Genomic DNA, 16,689 nt, shown 5'->3' on the forward strand with positions numbered 1-16,689 from the left:
CACGGATCCCTCATGCATCTGCAGAAGCCACAGGCGCCTCCCCTTTATTGTTTCCTTGTGCCTGGTACCCTTTACTAGCTTGTTTCTCTCCCTCTGGGTGAAGTACCATTTCCTTGGTCTGGCCTGTTTTCATGTCCTAGGCCAACACCTTGAAGGAGCAGTTACATCTCTTGCTTGACCATGGCTGGGCAGCCTCCAAGATCTGATTTCCCACTGCTGTTTGTTTCCCTGGTTATGTGCGGTACCATCTCTGGGGTGAAGTCACAGGTGCAAGTCTGAGTGGATGCAGGTGTGCACATGTGTGTGATGTTTCGGGTTTGTTTCCATCCTCTCCAGTATCGGCAGTGGCTGAAGGAAGAATATGGAGAGAGCCCTTTGCGGGATGCAGAAGAAGCCAAAAACATTCTGGGTAAATATAAGGAGCAAGGGCGCATGGAGCCCCAGCACGGCGCCAGGCGGTGGAGCAGTTTTCCGGCACTGGCTCCACTGGCCTACGATAATTATACGACGGAGACCTAACACAAGGGACCTGCTGCCTTCCTTCCCACCGCTTGTCTTCAGTGCGCCCGGCTGGGTGGTGGTACGGTGCTGCTGGCCGCCGAGGACAGGAAAGGGAGATAGCCAGGGCGAGGTGGGGCGCTCAGGGCTCCTTCCCAAGCAACACTGCCCAGCCCTGCTCCAGGCCCCTTCACTCCGCCCACCCCTCCTCTGGCTGCACCTGAGCTTGCTGCCCTCGGGGATGTTGCCCAGTGGCCATGCACTGCTCTGTGCACGTGAGTGTGAGTGCACATGTGTGCATGTGTGAGTGTAGGTGTATGGATGCATGTGTGTGCCTGTGTGAGTATGTGCAAACTTAAGTGTGTACATGTGTGTGTGCATGTGAAAGTGTATGTGTGCACATGAATGTGTGTGTGTGAACTCTTTCATATTGCTGGAAGTCATAGAATTCATATTGCTGCCCAGGTTGATGTGGCCACCTTTCCCTTTGTCCCAGCCTCCACATAGAAGGCATTTGAGCTTGGCCTCTGAAAAGCTACCTAGCAAAGAGCAGTCTGTGCCTGTGAGCAAACCATGAGAACTCAGGGGACAAGTGGATAAAAGCATGGCCTCTCTCAGAACCCACTCAGGGTGATATGGCAGGGGCAGCAGGGGCCAGAGTCCTCTAGCGGGAGGGTGGCTCTGGGGCCCTGGAAACCATGAAGGACTGCCCTGAGCTGCTCCAGTAGGCCAGGCCTTTATACCGACTCAGCTTTAAGGGAAGTACTAGATTGCCTCAATCACAGTGTGAATGCACCAGGTGTAGGGTTCCCTAGCACCTTGAGTCAAGGCTGCTTTTCAGCCCATGGAGCCCTGAGTTCTACCTGGTGTTTGTTCTCTGGGACTGACTGCACTTGAGCTCTGCGGTCTGCAGGCTTACGTTAGCCTAAGTTGGGTGCACCAGGGCGCCCCTCCTCTCTGCTCCTGGCCAGTGTCACTGACTCCCAACCTCTTGCTATGCTCACTTTGCGGGGGCCCCTTCTCAAGGTTTGCATGCGCCTGCGGGAATTGGGAAGAAAGAGCATTTACTAGGCACTGTAGCAATTTGCATTTTAAAATGCCTGAGCATTTATTAAGCTTCTTGATATTCACTTGGGTTTGATAATTGATCTGAGCTACCTCATTGAATGTTTTTTGGAAAGGCGTTTTTTTTTGGTATGCAAGTCAACTTTGCCTCACAGTCGAAAATGTTCGGTCGTCATTGCTTTTGAAACCAAAGGGAAGGCACCAATATCATTGAGCTATTTAAAGTTTCCACTTTGGGCTCCAGTAATGCTTTCTGGTGGGTAGAATTCCACATTCAGGCCACGAGAGCGTCTGCAGTTTGCACTTCGGGGCTGCAGGCATCCTGGGATGCTGTACACAGCTCAGTGCTCTAGCCCTTTATACCAACCCAGATTTCTTTAGCATGCAGAGCCACTCAAATGAAAAAGCATACTCAACCTCTCCCTAAAAAGATGTCACAACCCAGTCTCTCCGAATTCCACCACAAAAGAGCCCCTGAATAAGAAGAGCCATTTTCCTGTGCATATAGAGATTGTGTCAAAGGTGAGCTTTCTGGGGATCAGGGAAAACAAAGTTGCTGGATTCCACGCACGTGCAGGGGCGCCGGATGTACACCCAGTAAGGGGATGTGGCTGTAGAATCATCCATCCATCTACAGCTAAAACCATTTGCTGATAAAGTACACATTTTTCTGTAAACCAAAAATAACTATGTCAACAGAAAAATTATTTAGGATATTAGCTTGAATGCTTAAATATGTGCACCTTTACAAACCTCTAAATGTGTTCTTGTAGTTCTTGAAGTGTTGTTTTAATATTTGTTGCCAGTAATGTTCTTTCTTCACAGCCGCTCCAGGAATTCTGAAGTACTGGGCCTTTCTCAGAAGACTGTAATGTACCTGAAGTTTCTGAAATATTGCACACCCACAGAGTTTAGGCTGGTGCTGCCATAAAGAAAAGCCACATAGAGTTTATTTTTAAGTATCCAGTAGTGATTTGTAAACTTGTTTTTCACTTTAAGCTGAATATATACGTAGTCATGTTTATGTTGAGAACAAAGGATATTCTTCAGCAAGAGAAAATATTTTCCCCTTACCTCCACTGCTGTGGCGGTTTCTGTACCTCACTTTGCTGCCTGCAAGGATCCCAGGAGCCTTGCCGCACTGCCTTGTGATGGCTTGGCGCTCGTGATTGCTTCCTGTGAACGCCACCCAAAGACAAGACCGGTGTGGCCTTGGTGTGAGTTTTATCTATGGTTTGTGTTTGTGTTCTCTGTGGTGGAATTGACCAAAAGCTCTATGTTTTCATTAATAAAGGGCACCTTAGTCAAGTTTAATGTCACCGCAATGCATTCTTCCCTAGCCAAGGGGCAGTCGCCATGCGCCCTTCTGCCTGTGAGGAATTCCAAGGCAAGATTGAAGCCTACTCCTGGTTTTATTTTAGAGGCCATTGTTTTCCTCCAGAATGTACTGTAGCTGATGCTGCAAAAGGTGAATTCATGTCTCCAAGAATGAAAAATAGGCCATCAATGTGAGGTGAAAGAAATTTGGACATGAGAGTTACGTTTTGCCTGCACAGAGTGGGAGCTGCATATGTGGCACCTGGGATGATTGTGTTTACACAGGAGCATGCAGCCAGCCACACTGTGCACACTTGTTGCACGGCGTTGAATACAGTTACTCTGATTCCCTATTCAGCTTTTAACCTGAAGGAACATCACCTGACTTGGAGAGAAATTTAAGTCAATTTATAAAATTGTCTTTCTCCGATCTGGTGGGGAAAAAAAGGAAGTTTAACTCTTTACTAGGATAATTTTGGCTTGAACTAAAGGCAAGTAAACTCCCGAACAGATTTACTGTAGGCAGCAGACTTGATGTAGGTTCTAATGCCTTGAAGCTCCTGACAGGGGCTTGGGAGCGGCTGGGGGCCGCAGGAGAGGCAAGGATTGGTGAGGCACCTTGCCAGGTTCCCAGATGTCTGACTCCTGGGCTTGTAGCCTCTGCAGCAGTCCCAATGAGTGTGAGGGGACACTCTGATCAGTTTCAGGCAAAAGAAACACCTCAGGTGTGACGATGCTTATTCTCACTCACCATGCACACCTGGTAGGGCAGAGGTGGCTCTGTCCCCGGTGCCTCTGAGTGTTTTCGTGGGCCAGACCAACGAGCCCTGGATGTGTCTCCTGTGGGGCCCACTCAGGAGGCAGCAGCCAGGCCCCAGCACAGTCCCAGGAAGACTGGGTGTGGATCCTGGGGTGTGAGTCAGTGGCCACAGCAGGAAAGCAGATTTTCAGGCAACAGCCCCAGTCTGCAGGGTCACCCAGCCTCTCAGCCATGTCACTTCCCACTACCGTGTCTTACTGCAGGATTATATCTGACACCAACACCCCTTATCTCTTAATTGTGTACTGCTGTGCAGGTCACAAACTGTTGCTCCTAAGCTTTACAAACACCCACAGAGAAGGTATTTCACTCACTCGAATCTCAGAGGGGCCATGAAATGCACCTCAGAATGTACCTGAAGATGTCCACGTTGCTGGGTCTGGAACCTGCTGGATATTTTGGTCCCAAATCAATGGGCAGGGAGGGGAGGAGCGAGGGGACAAGGGACTGCCAGCTGTGGCTGGAGCAAGCAGCTGGGAGGAGTTCGGCAGTCACAGGCTTCGGCCCAGGGCTCTAGAGGACTCTGCTGAGGCAGCCCAGGCCCCAGGCAGCAATGTTGGCACAACTGTTGAAATCAGGAACCTCTCCTTGCCTGCCCCCCTCCTGTCTCTGCGTGTTTGTTTTGGGCCATCCATAGAGGGTAGTCAATTCCTGACCTCTGTCTGGAAGTTAGGGGCCATGCTGAGATGGTATTGACCATCTTAGACATTGCAAGCCAGAGATCCTGGTCTGTTGACAACGAGGCCAGGCCTTTTGGGTCACCCTGGAGATGGGTATCACAACCTCTGAACCACCATGAAGACCTGGGCTTGTACAGTGAGGTGGGTTGAGGTACACGGCACTTTCCCTTAGGCTGTTTTTTCTTTGATTTCTTTGAACACAGATCTTTTCTAGCCTGAAACTCAGAATCACAACCTACAAGCACAGGAGACTGAACTGGGCCAGCTGCTTCTATATTTGTTCATTCATTCATTCATTCATTCGCTCACTCACTTGACAGTTGGTATTCATCATAGCAGGTGCTATGGGATCCAGCCAGGCTTCAGGCACACTCCCGATTCTCAGGAAGACTGTGGCCTGGTATGGTGGCAGTTAGGAAAGTTGTCACAACAGGGTTCCCCAGCCCCTGGGCCACAGACTGGTAGTAGTCCATGGCCTGTTAGGAACTGAGCCACACAGCAGGAGGTGAGCAGCTGGCGAGTGAGCATTACCTCCTGATCACAATCCCCATTGTGAACGGCGCATGTGAGAGATCTAGGTTGCACACTCCTCGTGAGACTCTAATTAATGCCCAGTGATCTGAGGTAGAACAGTTTCATCTCAAAACCAATCCCTGCCCCACTCTGATCCATGGAAAAAATTGTCTTCCATGAAACTGGTCCCTGGTACCAAAAAGGTTGGGACTGCTGACTTACAGGACAGCATGGTAAGGATTATTACGGCTGCCCCTGGTGCCATGTGTGAGGGAAAGGGGTGAAAAGACACATTCCAGTGTGAGGCGGGGAGAGCATTTAAAGGACGTGTCTTAGAAAACCCAGTACCTAATTTGAGACCTGCCGTGTAAGCCATGAAATGAGCTGGGCACAGTGGGAAGGAAGGAGAGTTCAGGGGGAGGCCCCGCATGTGGTGAGCCAGCAAGCATAGAAAGATCGTGGGTTTGGGAGCGAGAGTCACTCTGCAGGACTATAGCAACTTCCCCAGGGCTGGGCACCACTGGGATTGTGCAGGCAAGGCTGCGCACACAGCCAAAGCCTGACCAGCCCTTGGAGCTACGCAGGCTCAGAGAGGGGCAGCACCTTGCCACTTTCCCAGAGGTCTGATTCCTGAGCTTGTAGCTTTGTACATGGTGCAGCTACAATTCTGCAGACACTGGGGGAGTGAGGGGCTTGCTGAAGGGTGCCGAGCCAGCAGAACGCATGATGGGTGTGCAGGCGCAAGGCTCACTTGGGTGTCGAAGTGGGGTGGGGCGGCATACTGGGACCAGTCAGGAGGCTGCTGCTAGGACTACCCCCTTGAGAAAAAAGAGCAGCCTGCCCTAGGTCGTGGTGGTGGAGATGAAGAGGGGCCCAGGAGGCAGATGATGGAGGGTGGAGAAGGACATGCAACTGTTCTTGGTGGCTAATTGCATGTTGGGAGTGAGGGCCGAGTCCTCTGCCCACTCCCTGGGATCTTGCTAACAGTGTGGTGGTTCTGTTGTCCCAGCAGCTTCCTGTACTGGATGGTGTGTGTACCTCTGCAATGTTCAAGTTTAAGGAAGAGGCTACAGAAGGGGCTGGCTGGGTCCCAGATCGGGGGCCTCCAGCGGGCCAAACTTGGGTGTAACCCAGCTCTGCAGTTAGGTACTCATGTTTGTCCATCACCCAGGACACACACCCAGGGGCCAGACTCATGAAAATGAAAGTTGAATTCAAATTTCCAATTTCCTACTTTATTGTGAAGGATAAAATATTGACTCTCCAAAGAGTAATGTTATCTCCTGGTCAGGCTAGCTCTGTTTCTGTCATAAGCAAGATATGGGGGGAGATGTCCTGGGGCATTGTGCAGTGAGCATGAGTGGTGGTCAGGACCTGGATCTGGGGGGCTGAGGCTCTGTCCAGACCTGCTGTGTCCTGGGCCGAGGTACTGCTGGTGGGGCAGACGAGGCACGTGCGATCTGAGAGCAGCATTGCTGCTCCTGAGAGGCTGCCTTTCCCGGGCCCCAGGCCGACCTCTGCTGCACACTGGCTCTCTCTGCCCAAGGTGATTTTTTTTTTTTTTTTTGAAACAGTGTCTCACTCTGCCCAGGCCAGAGTGCAGTGGCACAATCTCGACTCACTGCAACCTCTGCCTCATGGGTTCAAGTGATTCTGCCTCCTCAGCCTCCCAAGTAACTCAACCTCCCAAGTAACAGGGACTACAGGCGTGCGCCACCACAGCTGGCTGATTTTTGTATTTTTAGTAGATGTGGGGTTTCACCATGTTGACCAGGCTGGTCTCAAAACACCTGACCACAAATGATCCGCCTGCCTCGGCCTCTCAAAATGCTGGGATTACAGGCGTGAGGCACCAGACCCGGTCTGCTCAAGGTGATTCTTGACTTAAATTGTGTTTCTCCTGAAATTTGAGTGTTTTCAGATCTCAACACCATTTGTACTTTTCCCTGGGTTCCTGCAAATGGCTGTTTTTTGTTTATTGGGTGCCAGCTCTTTCTAGCTTCAGTCTCAGCAGGGAATTCGTTTCCAGCTTCTGGAGCTGCCTTACATTACTTGGACACAAGATAGCCATAAATTCTGCTAATTAGGGTGTGCATGTGTGGGCAATGTGTTTTTAATTTTATTTCAGAGAACACAGCCTCCAGGAGAGTCACATGTGCAACATCTGGGAGTGTGCTGAGCTCGGGTACCTGGCCATTCAGGTAGCTCAGACAGCAGGTTTCTGAAAGCACTCAGGGAAAGGCCCAAGCCCTCATTGTACAGCCAGAACTGGTCACAAAGTGCTGCTCTGCATGCCAGCCTCTAGTCACAAAAATAAGGAACACACTAAGAATCACACCCCTGTGATCCCACATCAGATGTCTCCTCCCATCCTGAGTTATTAATAATTTTATTAAGAATGTTCTTTCAACATGCTTGTATTTATATATGTACTTAACAAGAAATCACCAAGACTGCAGTGGGCAGTTCCTCTTCCCTTTCCTTTTCATTGCCCAGAGAGAGGGAGGAAAAAAAAAAAAAAAAAACTGCTTTTGACTTGTCGCTTGGAGGCTTAATTCCCTTCTTACACACAGCGAGGTCTCCCGCCTCAGGCGCAGCTGGCTTTGAGACCTGCAGTATCACAATTAGTGTTCTCTTGCAGTTTGGGCTTAACCAGCTTAAATTACCATTTGACTGAAGGGTGTGAATGCTGGGTCTTGCATGTGTCTCTTTCCATCAGGGGAAAGATTTGCCAGTGCGTTTGAACATCTGCAAGTTCGGGTTTATTTTGGCTCCAGATCTGCATGCAAACTGTTGATCATAAAGAGTTAGACGTTCACAGCGAACCTTCCTGAAGCTTCTAGTTTAGTGTTTAGAGCTTGGTGTCAGAAGACAGCTATTTCAGCAAGTGCCTGAAAGTATGGGCAGTTCAGTATTCTAATTGTGTGTGATGGCAGCTGTTGCTTTAGAGGTGGGTTTAGCGGAAAAGACATTTTGGATGGGGTCATTTCTGTGCATGTCCTGTGTACACAGGCCTGATTTAAGAGCTATATGGGCCAGGTGGGGATGGCTCATGCCTGTAATCCCAGCACTTTGGGAGGCTGGTGTGGGTGGGTCACGAGGTCAGCAGTTCAAGACCAGCCTGGCCAACATGGCAAATCCCCGTCTCTACTAAATATACAAAAATTAGCCAGGCATGGTGGTGGATGTCTGTAATCCCAGCTACTTGGGAGGCTGAGGCAGGAGAAGCGCTTGAACCGGAAGGTGGAGGTTGTAGTGAGCTGAGATTATACCATTGCACCCCAGCCTGCGCAACAAGAGCAAAACTCCGTCAAAAAAAAAAAAATGCTAGATGATGGGGATGAGGTTGGGGGATGCTTTTTGAGTTAATAATTCCTTCAAGGAATAATGTTATGGAGGACAGGGTTTGGAGAAGTGCTGATCCCTAATCCCAGCAAGAGCCACCTTCCTAGCTTGGCCCTAGGAGCCACATCAGTGTGCAGCAGCCTTGCTGCTTGGGCACGCAGCCCCCAGGCCACACAGTAGTGACGGAAAGGTTGGCCCTCTCTCCCCTCAGAGCCACATTGTCCATTGTTCTGCCCTCAGCCCTGGGCACCCGCCTTCACAAGTGGCCCCATCAACACAGACAGGAAGTACACTTTGCTGGTGAGCAGGTTTGCTGCTTGTCGGCTGGCGCTGGGTTTCCCCAGACACTGATGGGCAGCCTTTTTGGAAAAAAAGAATCAGAAGACTCCAACATGGGCACCGAAGAAATGTCACCTTCTGCTTTACGAAGGGTGTGCCCTTCATGGTGACAGGCCCAGCCCCACAGAGCTTCCTCGGAGCCAGCGTCCTGGGAGAGGCCTGTCATGTGCCAGGGTCAGCTGCTGGGATTCTCCTAGGTTCTGTGTGAAGCCAGGCTGATGTGATAACACAGGGAAAGGCAAGAAGGTGTGAGAAGAGAGGAACTGAATCTTCGCTGTTACAGAGGCTATTGCAGGTTCAGGTGTGGTTGAGAGGGGTACAGCAGGGTGGGCTGCCATCGTTTCATGCCTGGAAAGTCACTTTCACAGCAAGAGACCCGCTCTGTGCATAGGCAGGTCCCCCCATCACCAGGATCCTCCAGCTCCCAGGAGCACCAAGTGCACAGGTTGGGGCGGAAGTGGCATCAGCAGATGAGAGCCCTGAAGTGGCTGGGACTAGGCGGGTCCGGCTGAGGTTCAGCTGAATCCTGATTGTCTGGAATACCTTGGGGAAGTCCCCGAGGAGGCAACCCACTCATGTGGGGAACTTCTCCCTTCCACTGCCATAAAAAAACGCCCTAGAAGGGATGAGGGGTGCAGACAGCACCCTGTCTGGTGGCATTTGATGTGGCCAGAGCCACCCCTGGGTGGCATTTGATGTGTCTAGAAGGCCCCTACTATCCCCAAAGACCTCCCATTAGATGTCAGGGTGGTCGACCTGAGCTTGACCAACAGCCATCGGGTACCAAGGCATGGCAAGAATTGGCAGAGGACTTTTTCTCTTGAAATCACATCCTCAGCTGGGCATGGTGGCTCAAGCCTCTAATCCCAACACTTTGGGAGATCGAGGTGGGTGGATCATGAGGTCAGGAGTTCGAGACCCGTCTGAACAACATGGTGAAAATCCATCTCTAAAAATACAGAAGTTAGCTGGGCGTGGTGATGCATGCCTGTAATCCCAGCTACTCGGGACGCTGAGGCAGGAGAATCACTTGAACCCAAGAGGCAGAGGTTGTGATGAACCAAGATCATGCCTCTGCACTCCATCCTGGGCAACAGAGCAAGACTCTGTCTCAAAAAAAAAGAAATCATATCCTCGCGACCATCTTGTGAGATAGGTTTTATTGTGATCCTTGCCTTCAGATGAAGACACTGAACTCTATTCTCACAGTCAGAAGGCAGCCAGGTCAGGACTGGAATGCAAGCAGTCTGACCCCAGTCACAGGTGAGGTGCACCTACAGTCACCCCAGTGCCTTTGAAATGCCAGTACGGCGAGGAGGGGGAAACCACACAATGCTAGCAATCACATGCCACCGTGTTGAAGTTCTTTTCTGAGGATCAGTGTGCATTCAGTTTGAGGCCTTGTGGAGTGTGGGAGATAAAGCTGGAAAGCCTTCTTGCTACTTGCAACCAAAGGGCGCTCATTGTGTGTGCAGTAGGATGACCATGCATGCCTCTGCCCTGACCTTTCAGCTTTAGCCTGGCTGAGCAGGGTGTCCGGGGCCCCGGGCTGCCCTCCGCAGGAATATAGAATTGGCTGTGTGTGCAGCGATGGGGCTTTCTGTTCTTGATGCTCCATCTCCATGCAAGATGAGGAGCTCTGCATGTCCCACAAGGTATCTCCAGAAGTAGAGAGATTTGCTGTGCTAGTCCAAGAAAGCACCCTGTGTGTCCAGAGTGGCCGAGGCAGGACCTCCCCTATAAGCCTGGCATCAGGTCCTGGCAGGAAGCAGCCCAGCCCTAAGAACTCGGACGGAGAGAGTTTCATCCAGACCAGGCCAGAGAAGCAGCAGTGGGTGTCGGAACAACCAGTCTGGCAGGAGCTCCCTCCAGCCCCTGAGGCAGAGGGGCAGGGCTGGGCAGTGGTGGCAACTGAACCCATGACTGTAAGGCCCTGGGCAAGGCAGGCTGTAAGAAGTGCAGGGAGGAAGAGCCTGGCCCTCAGCCATGGGTGGGGCCGTGCCTCGGTGATCGGATGGAGGAAGTGCCACCAGCTTCCAAGAAGCATCTGAGTGTCAACAAGCGGGTGCTAAAAGTGGTCTGAGTGGGGAGCCTTCAGTCTGCTACACACTGTGCTCTAGAAATGTGCTGTTTGGAGCTTTGCCTGTGACTCCCTGCTTTCATCTTTAGAAAGCGTTCTCGAAGCGATCCTGCCCATGTGCCCCACTGATCTGTGCTTTTCCCAGTGGCCTGTCTGGAGAGCTGACCCCTCCCAGGGAAGGTTTTCTGGGTTGAGAGCATGGGAGCAATTGCTATGAACTGTGTCCTCATGAGAGACCCCCATGAAGGGGGTGGGAAGGGGGTGGCCTCATCTGCAGCCCCATTGGCCGCTGTGCCTATGGTGAGAGCAAGGCTGGCACCGCACAGATTGCCATGAGGGAAAGGAATATTTAATCGGGGCAGCCTCTGTTCGGAGACTGAGCAGAGGAGGTTAAGAGCAGGGGAGAGAAAGAAGGCAGCCACTCTGGAACATTCTGTGAGCAGAAGCGGAGCCTCAAAGCCTGGAGTGCAGGCAGGGAGGCCCACAATACCTGCTCCGTGGAAAATGCGCCGGGCAGGGAGGCCCACAGGGGCTGCTCGATGGGGGGTGCCCTGGACGGGGAGTGGGGTCTGGGAGGAGGGGCAAGGGCGCCAGGGCATGGATGGCCTGCAGGTAAAAGCCCAGAACTGGCATGGCCTTGGCATCACACTTGGAAACACTGAGGTCCTATCCCAGTGAGGCCAGAGACTGGAAGGCAGGAAGGGCTGGTTTCAGCATGCCTGCCTGGGAAGCTCCTATGTTGTGAGCTATGGGCATCTGTGGAAGGCCCTGGGGCTCGACTTGGGCCTAGGGAGGCTGGGCTGGGGCTGGGAGGGAAGAGCAGTCAGGAGTGGGCGGGAGCCACCGCCTGGACTGGATGCCTCAGGGATGGCTCCATAGAAGAATCGAACAAATGAGGCAACAGTGTGGGGGCCATTACCATCATCCCCTTGTTGTGGCTGGCTGTGCTGGCTTGGGTTCTCCAGAAGCAGAAGCAGCATTAGGGGTGCAGATGGCACACCGGGGGTTCACACCTGTGACAGGAGGAGGAGGAGGCCGCTGGATCTTCCACCTACAACTCAGTCTCACCTCCTCTCCACCGGCCCCATGGGCGCTGCCAGCGGGGACTGCCCTTCCGAGGAGCCAGGGTCGGGGAGGGTGCAGAGATACCCAGCCCTGTGTCCCCACCTCACCTGGGTATGACCAGAGTAGCACATACGGCCAGAAGAGGCTGGAGTTCGGGCACCCACCATGCTCTCAGGGGCTAGCAGCCTGGCCACTGTCCAGGGGCATCTGGTGCTAAAGGGAGACCGACCTTGCAGACTCGCGTCTCCACACTGTGTGTCCCTGGCAGGGCTTCCTGACGTGCTTCAGCAGGCACCATGCACATAGCAGCACACAACTGTGGGCCACCAGTAACTTGAAGGCCTCTCCCTCCTCTCCCCTTCTTTTCTTCTTTTTCCTCTTTCTCTTCCCCCTCCTCCCCTCCTCCTAGATTAGAGTAGGATACAGTGGGGAAATATGAAAGCCATACCAGGAGTTAGGAGACTCCCTCTGTCACCTCTCGTAATTCCAGCCTCAGCAGCCCCAAGCCGGCAGCAGGGCCCCTCTGCCCCATTGCAGGAGGTCTGGGGACCTGTTATCCCTGGAGCAATGATAAAAACAATCTGTCGTACACTACTGAAAGTTGCTCTACCACCAAGAGCTGGCAATCCTAAAACATTTCAGTGATGAAACGCTCCTCTCCCCCCCAAAATTTTTGTTTGTTGCTAAGTTCTAAGATAAAACAATTGCTATGTTTTAATACTATATATGCACACTTCAAATTAACATGAGCAACATACTCTATATGAAAGTAAAAGTGCAGAACTCCCAGTTAACAAGCAAGACCCACACAAAAGGACGCAGGCTCAGTGCCTTTTTTTTTTTTTTTTTTTTTGATATATCACATTTTGTTTATTCAAGTGTTGGTGGGCATTTGGGTTGTTTCTGCTTTTTAGCTATGATGAATAATGCTACCATAAACATTCATGTATAGGTTTTTGCATGAACATAATGTTTTCTTTTCTCTTGGATATATTCTTTTTTTTTTTAAATTTATTTTACTTGAGGTGCATACCATCTCTGGCATTTCTCCCCATGTTATCCCTCCCCACCCACCCCTGCTGTCTCTCCCTTACCCCCCCAACCGCCCCCAGTGTGTGATGCTTCTCTCCCTGAGTCCAAGTGTTCTCATTGTTCAACACCCACCTATGAGTGAGAACATACGGTGTTTGGCTTTCTGTTCTTGTGTCAGTTTGCTGAGAATGATGGTTTCCACGTTCATCCATGCCTCTACAAAGGACACGAACTCATCGTTTTTTACAGCTGCGTAGTATTCCATGGTGTATATGTACCACATTTTCTTTGTCCAGTCTATCATCAATGGGCATTTGGGTTGGTTCCAGGTCTTTGCTATTGTACACAGGGCTGCATTGAACATACGTGTGCATGTGTCTTTATAGTAAAACGATTTATAGTTCTTTGGGTATATACCCAGAAATGGGACTGCTGGGTCAAATGGAATTTCTATTTCTAGATCCTTGAGAAATCACCACACTGTCTTCCACAATGGTTGAACTAATTTACACTCCCACCAACTGTATAAGAGTATTCCTATTTCTCCACGTCGTCTCCAGCATCTGTTGTCTCCAGATTTTTTAATGATAGCCATTCTAACTGGCATGAGATGATATCTCAGTGTGGTTTTGGTTTGCGTTTCTCTAATGACCAGTGATGATGAGCATTTTTTCATATGTTTGTTGGCCTCATATGTGTCTTCTTTTGAAGATTCAGAATGGTTTGCAGTGCGAGCTCCCAGGCATGGGTCTCCCATACTGTGGGATTCCATTACTGCCCTTCAAGCTTGAAATAGCCCCCAAGAGCCAGGCAGAGACTGCCACTGGGGCTTGTTGTGACCACTTGGAGTGTTGACCTGTCTTCACAATTTTTTTACTCCAGAAATGTTTGAAAGCCACTAAAATGGATCCAAAGAAAAGCATGGACACACTACTGTGGAATTTGTTGTGAATGGCACTTTTATGGATCTCTCACAATCTCATCCTTTGGTTTAACACTCTTCCTAATTATTTGTATACCTTGCTTAATGTGACAGAAACTTTTCAAAATGAAAATAAAGCAAAATGTTCCTTGATGGATGAATGAAGACAGATCCAGATTGCTAAACCTAACGTAAAGAGAAGCTCCGTCTTGATTTAACCACTGACACATTCCCCAAAGTTAAGGCTCAAAAACAAATTGTACTTATTCATAATGGGACAGATGAACTTTTTTCCCATTTTTCAGAATAGCATTATTGTAATTAACAAGTCTTAGTACATGACTAAGTGCATTTCAAATTTAGAATAATTCTACGTTGATACAATTTATTAAGACTACCTCTACTGCAAAAACAACCATAGTACACCTCTATTTAGCCATGTGATCTGGTGAAATATTTGTCACGAAGCATGCCCTCTTTCTGTGCCAAGAATCACCATGTGCATATCTCCTTTTTACTGTAATATTTATTTTTGTTCTTATTTTTACTAGCATAAGTATAAAATTCCATAAAAGTTTTACTGTATGCATTTCTTCTGTCCCTTATTTGTTTTATCCCATGATTATTAATGATTGTCACATAGAACATTAATCAGATTTTCCTAACACCTGAGACTTGGCCAACTGGTTCCATTTCATTTTTCCTACAGAAACAGAAGTGAAAAGGTCTTGAAAACTACCTGAATTTTCACAGCTTCTTTCATTCTTTTTTTTTTTTTTTTTTTGAGACAGAGTCTGGCTCTGTAGCCCAGCTAGAGTTCAGGGGCACAACCTCAGCTCACTGCAACCTCCGTCTCCTGGGTCCTGGTTCAAGCAGTTCTCCTGCCTCAGCCTCCCGAGTAGCTGAGATTACAGGCACATGCCACCACGCCCACTAATTTTTTTTGTATTTTTAATAGAGATGGGGTTTCACCGTGTTGGCCAGGATGGTCTTGAACTCCTGACCTCGTGATCTGCCCACCTCGGCCTCCCAAAGTGCTGGGATTACAGGCATGAGCCACTGTGGCCAGCCTCCTCTTCATTCTTTCTAGTCCTTTCTTCAAAGATGACTGAAGGTGACTTTGGTGATTGTTGAGGACCCTGGATGAGAAAGCTGCTTTGCTTTTCCTGAGTGTGTTCTATGGGTATCCTTCCCACTAAGAGACTCAGCATAGGAGAGTGTACATCCCACGGGAGGCCAGTAGAGGCCGGAGCGTCCCCCTTTCTCTTTGTCAAAGAAACCCCATTATGGTGTTTTAAAATTACCATTTCCCCAAGGGCATTTCAGAGTCAGATTTATAATTTGTGTAGATACAACTTGTTAAGACTACCTCTACTGAAAGAAAAAAAATCACAGAGCACCTCTATTCGACGATGTAGTATAAGTATTTGTGAAATTTTGATGAGGCCTGGTTGTGCAAATGCCTCTTTCTGTGCTGAGAATCACCACGTGCATTTTTCTAAGGTGTGGGGCTCTAGCCTTCCTGCCAGGAGACCTGAATCTTCTCGAGGGCAGGGCCTGGGGGTTTTTTTGCCACTTAGAAGGGACTGGTGCACAGTAGGTACTGGGTCACCTTCCACCAGGGACCCTCCGGTCCTCATCCTGGGCATGTCTCTGCTCCTCCCTCCCTTTGCCTGCTGTCAGAGCTTCCCTGTGGCCTTGCTCGTTTTAGGCAGTTGCTGCACCCTGGGGGCCTGGAAGGATGCTGCGAGGTCCCAGCTCATCCCTCAGAGCCACGGGTATAAAGTCTGTGCTTCCACAATCTGGACTACTCTCCCTCATTCACAGAAAGAGCGAAGTCTTGGAGCTGCGTTGTGCACTGTGCTGTTACCAGTGTGCTGGCCAAGTGCCTGGCTGAGCAGTCTGCCTGGGAACACAACCCCTTCTGCTCCCTGAGTCCTTCTCATTCACCCCACCTTTAGAAATATGCTCAGCCCTCCTTGCCCTCCGCACCCTTTGAAACAGGCAGGGCCTGCTTCAGCCCACGTGGAGCTTAACGTGTCAACATGTTTGTTTCTGGACCTTTCTTTTAAAAGAAAGTTTTAGGAATTGACTCTTAGCCTCTTAAGCTTTCTCTTTATCAAAGGGAATATTAACATTCTAACTTTTTAAAATTTTGTTTCCTTAAGCTAAAAAAAAAAAAAAAATCATGCTGACACATTTATTCCCTTTTTCTGCATTTAAATCAGGTCCTTCGTCTCCACCTGTGTGAACTGCTCTTGTGGCTCCGCCCTCTGGCTTCGCCCAACTTCTGGTTTGGGTTTTTAAACTATTATCTCTTTCTGAGCATATCATTGACCTGATTCTTGTCACCTTTCGCTTAAATCTATGCACTTACTATCTGATACCCTTGTTCTATTTCCTGGATTTTTTCATTCACTACCTTTCTCACAGTGTATGCTCATTTCTTGGAAGAGTTTGATTCTGAGTGCTCTGAATAAAGTTCACTGTAGCAGTTGAAACAAGTTGTTTAAAGCAACTTTTCTTGGAAAGATGCACAGCTTCTGATAGACTCCCACACTGCTCTGTAAAATGCCTGAGTTCACACTGAACAATCTGAGCCACCATCCCCAAACAACTGCACTGCTGACCACATTCCCCCTGCGGACTCCCAGTCTAGACCTCACAGTGCCTTTGTGAATGCTTCAGGGTCACCCAGGGCATCCAGGTTTGCTAATCTGTTTTGCTTTGCAACATCTTTTCTGTAGGTTTCTTAGGAAAACACACACACACACACACACACACACACAAAACAGATTCTCTAGATTTTCTGTCCAACAGCTTCTTTCTAAGATTACAAAAAAAAATGTATTATTCCTTCAAAATAAAAGAAGTCTATGTCAGAATGCCAAAAACTACTTTTACTTGGCCAATTCTAGAATGCTTTTCAAAATGTTTTCCACTTACAGAGAACTTTCACAAAAATTAACTCATTTTCCCAACAAACCTGTGAAATAACAAATGCACATTTAGC

The 16,689-nt window shown here is 49.4% G+C and overlaps 1 protein-coding gene across 6 annotated transcripts in view; it reads left to right on the forward strand.

Annotated features, from left to right (window-relative positions):
• DUSP22 (dual specificity phosphatase 22) overlaps positions 1-13,829 on the forward strand; it is a 70,121-nt gene extending 56,292 nt beyond the window's left edge. For 3 of the 6 annotated variants that reach the window (XM_039462699.2, XM_039462704.2, XM_074398375.1), the window contains one exon: positions 337-2,033. In XM_039462699.2, coding sequence (XP_039318633.1) covers positions 337-519 — 183 coding nt within the window. In that variant the 3' untranslated portion in view covers positions 520-2,033. Of the gene's footprint in view, positions 1-336 lie in introns of all 6 variants that reach the window. The other 3 variants (XM_039462701.2, XM_039462703.2, XM_039462700.2) reach the window with 3 other exon arrangements.
• The last annotated feature ends 2,860 nt before the right edge of the window (positions 13,830-16,689 follow it).

The sequence above is a fragment of the Saimiri boliviensis genome, chromosome 4, assembly GCF_048565385.1.
Source record: "Saimiri boliviensis isolate mSaiBol1 chromosome 4, mSaiBol1.pri, whole genome shotgun sequence".
In the NCBI taxonomy this organism is placed as follows: Eukaryota; Metazoa; Chordata; class Mammalia; order Primates; family Cebidae; genus Saimiri; species Saimiri boliviensis.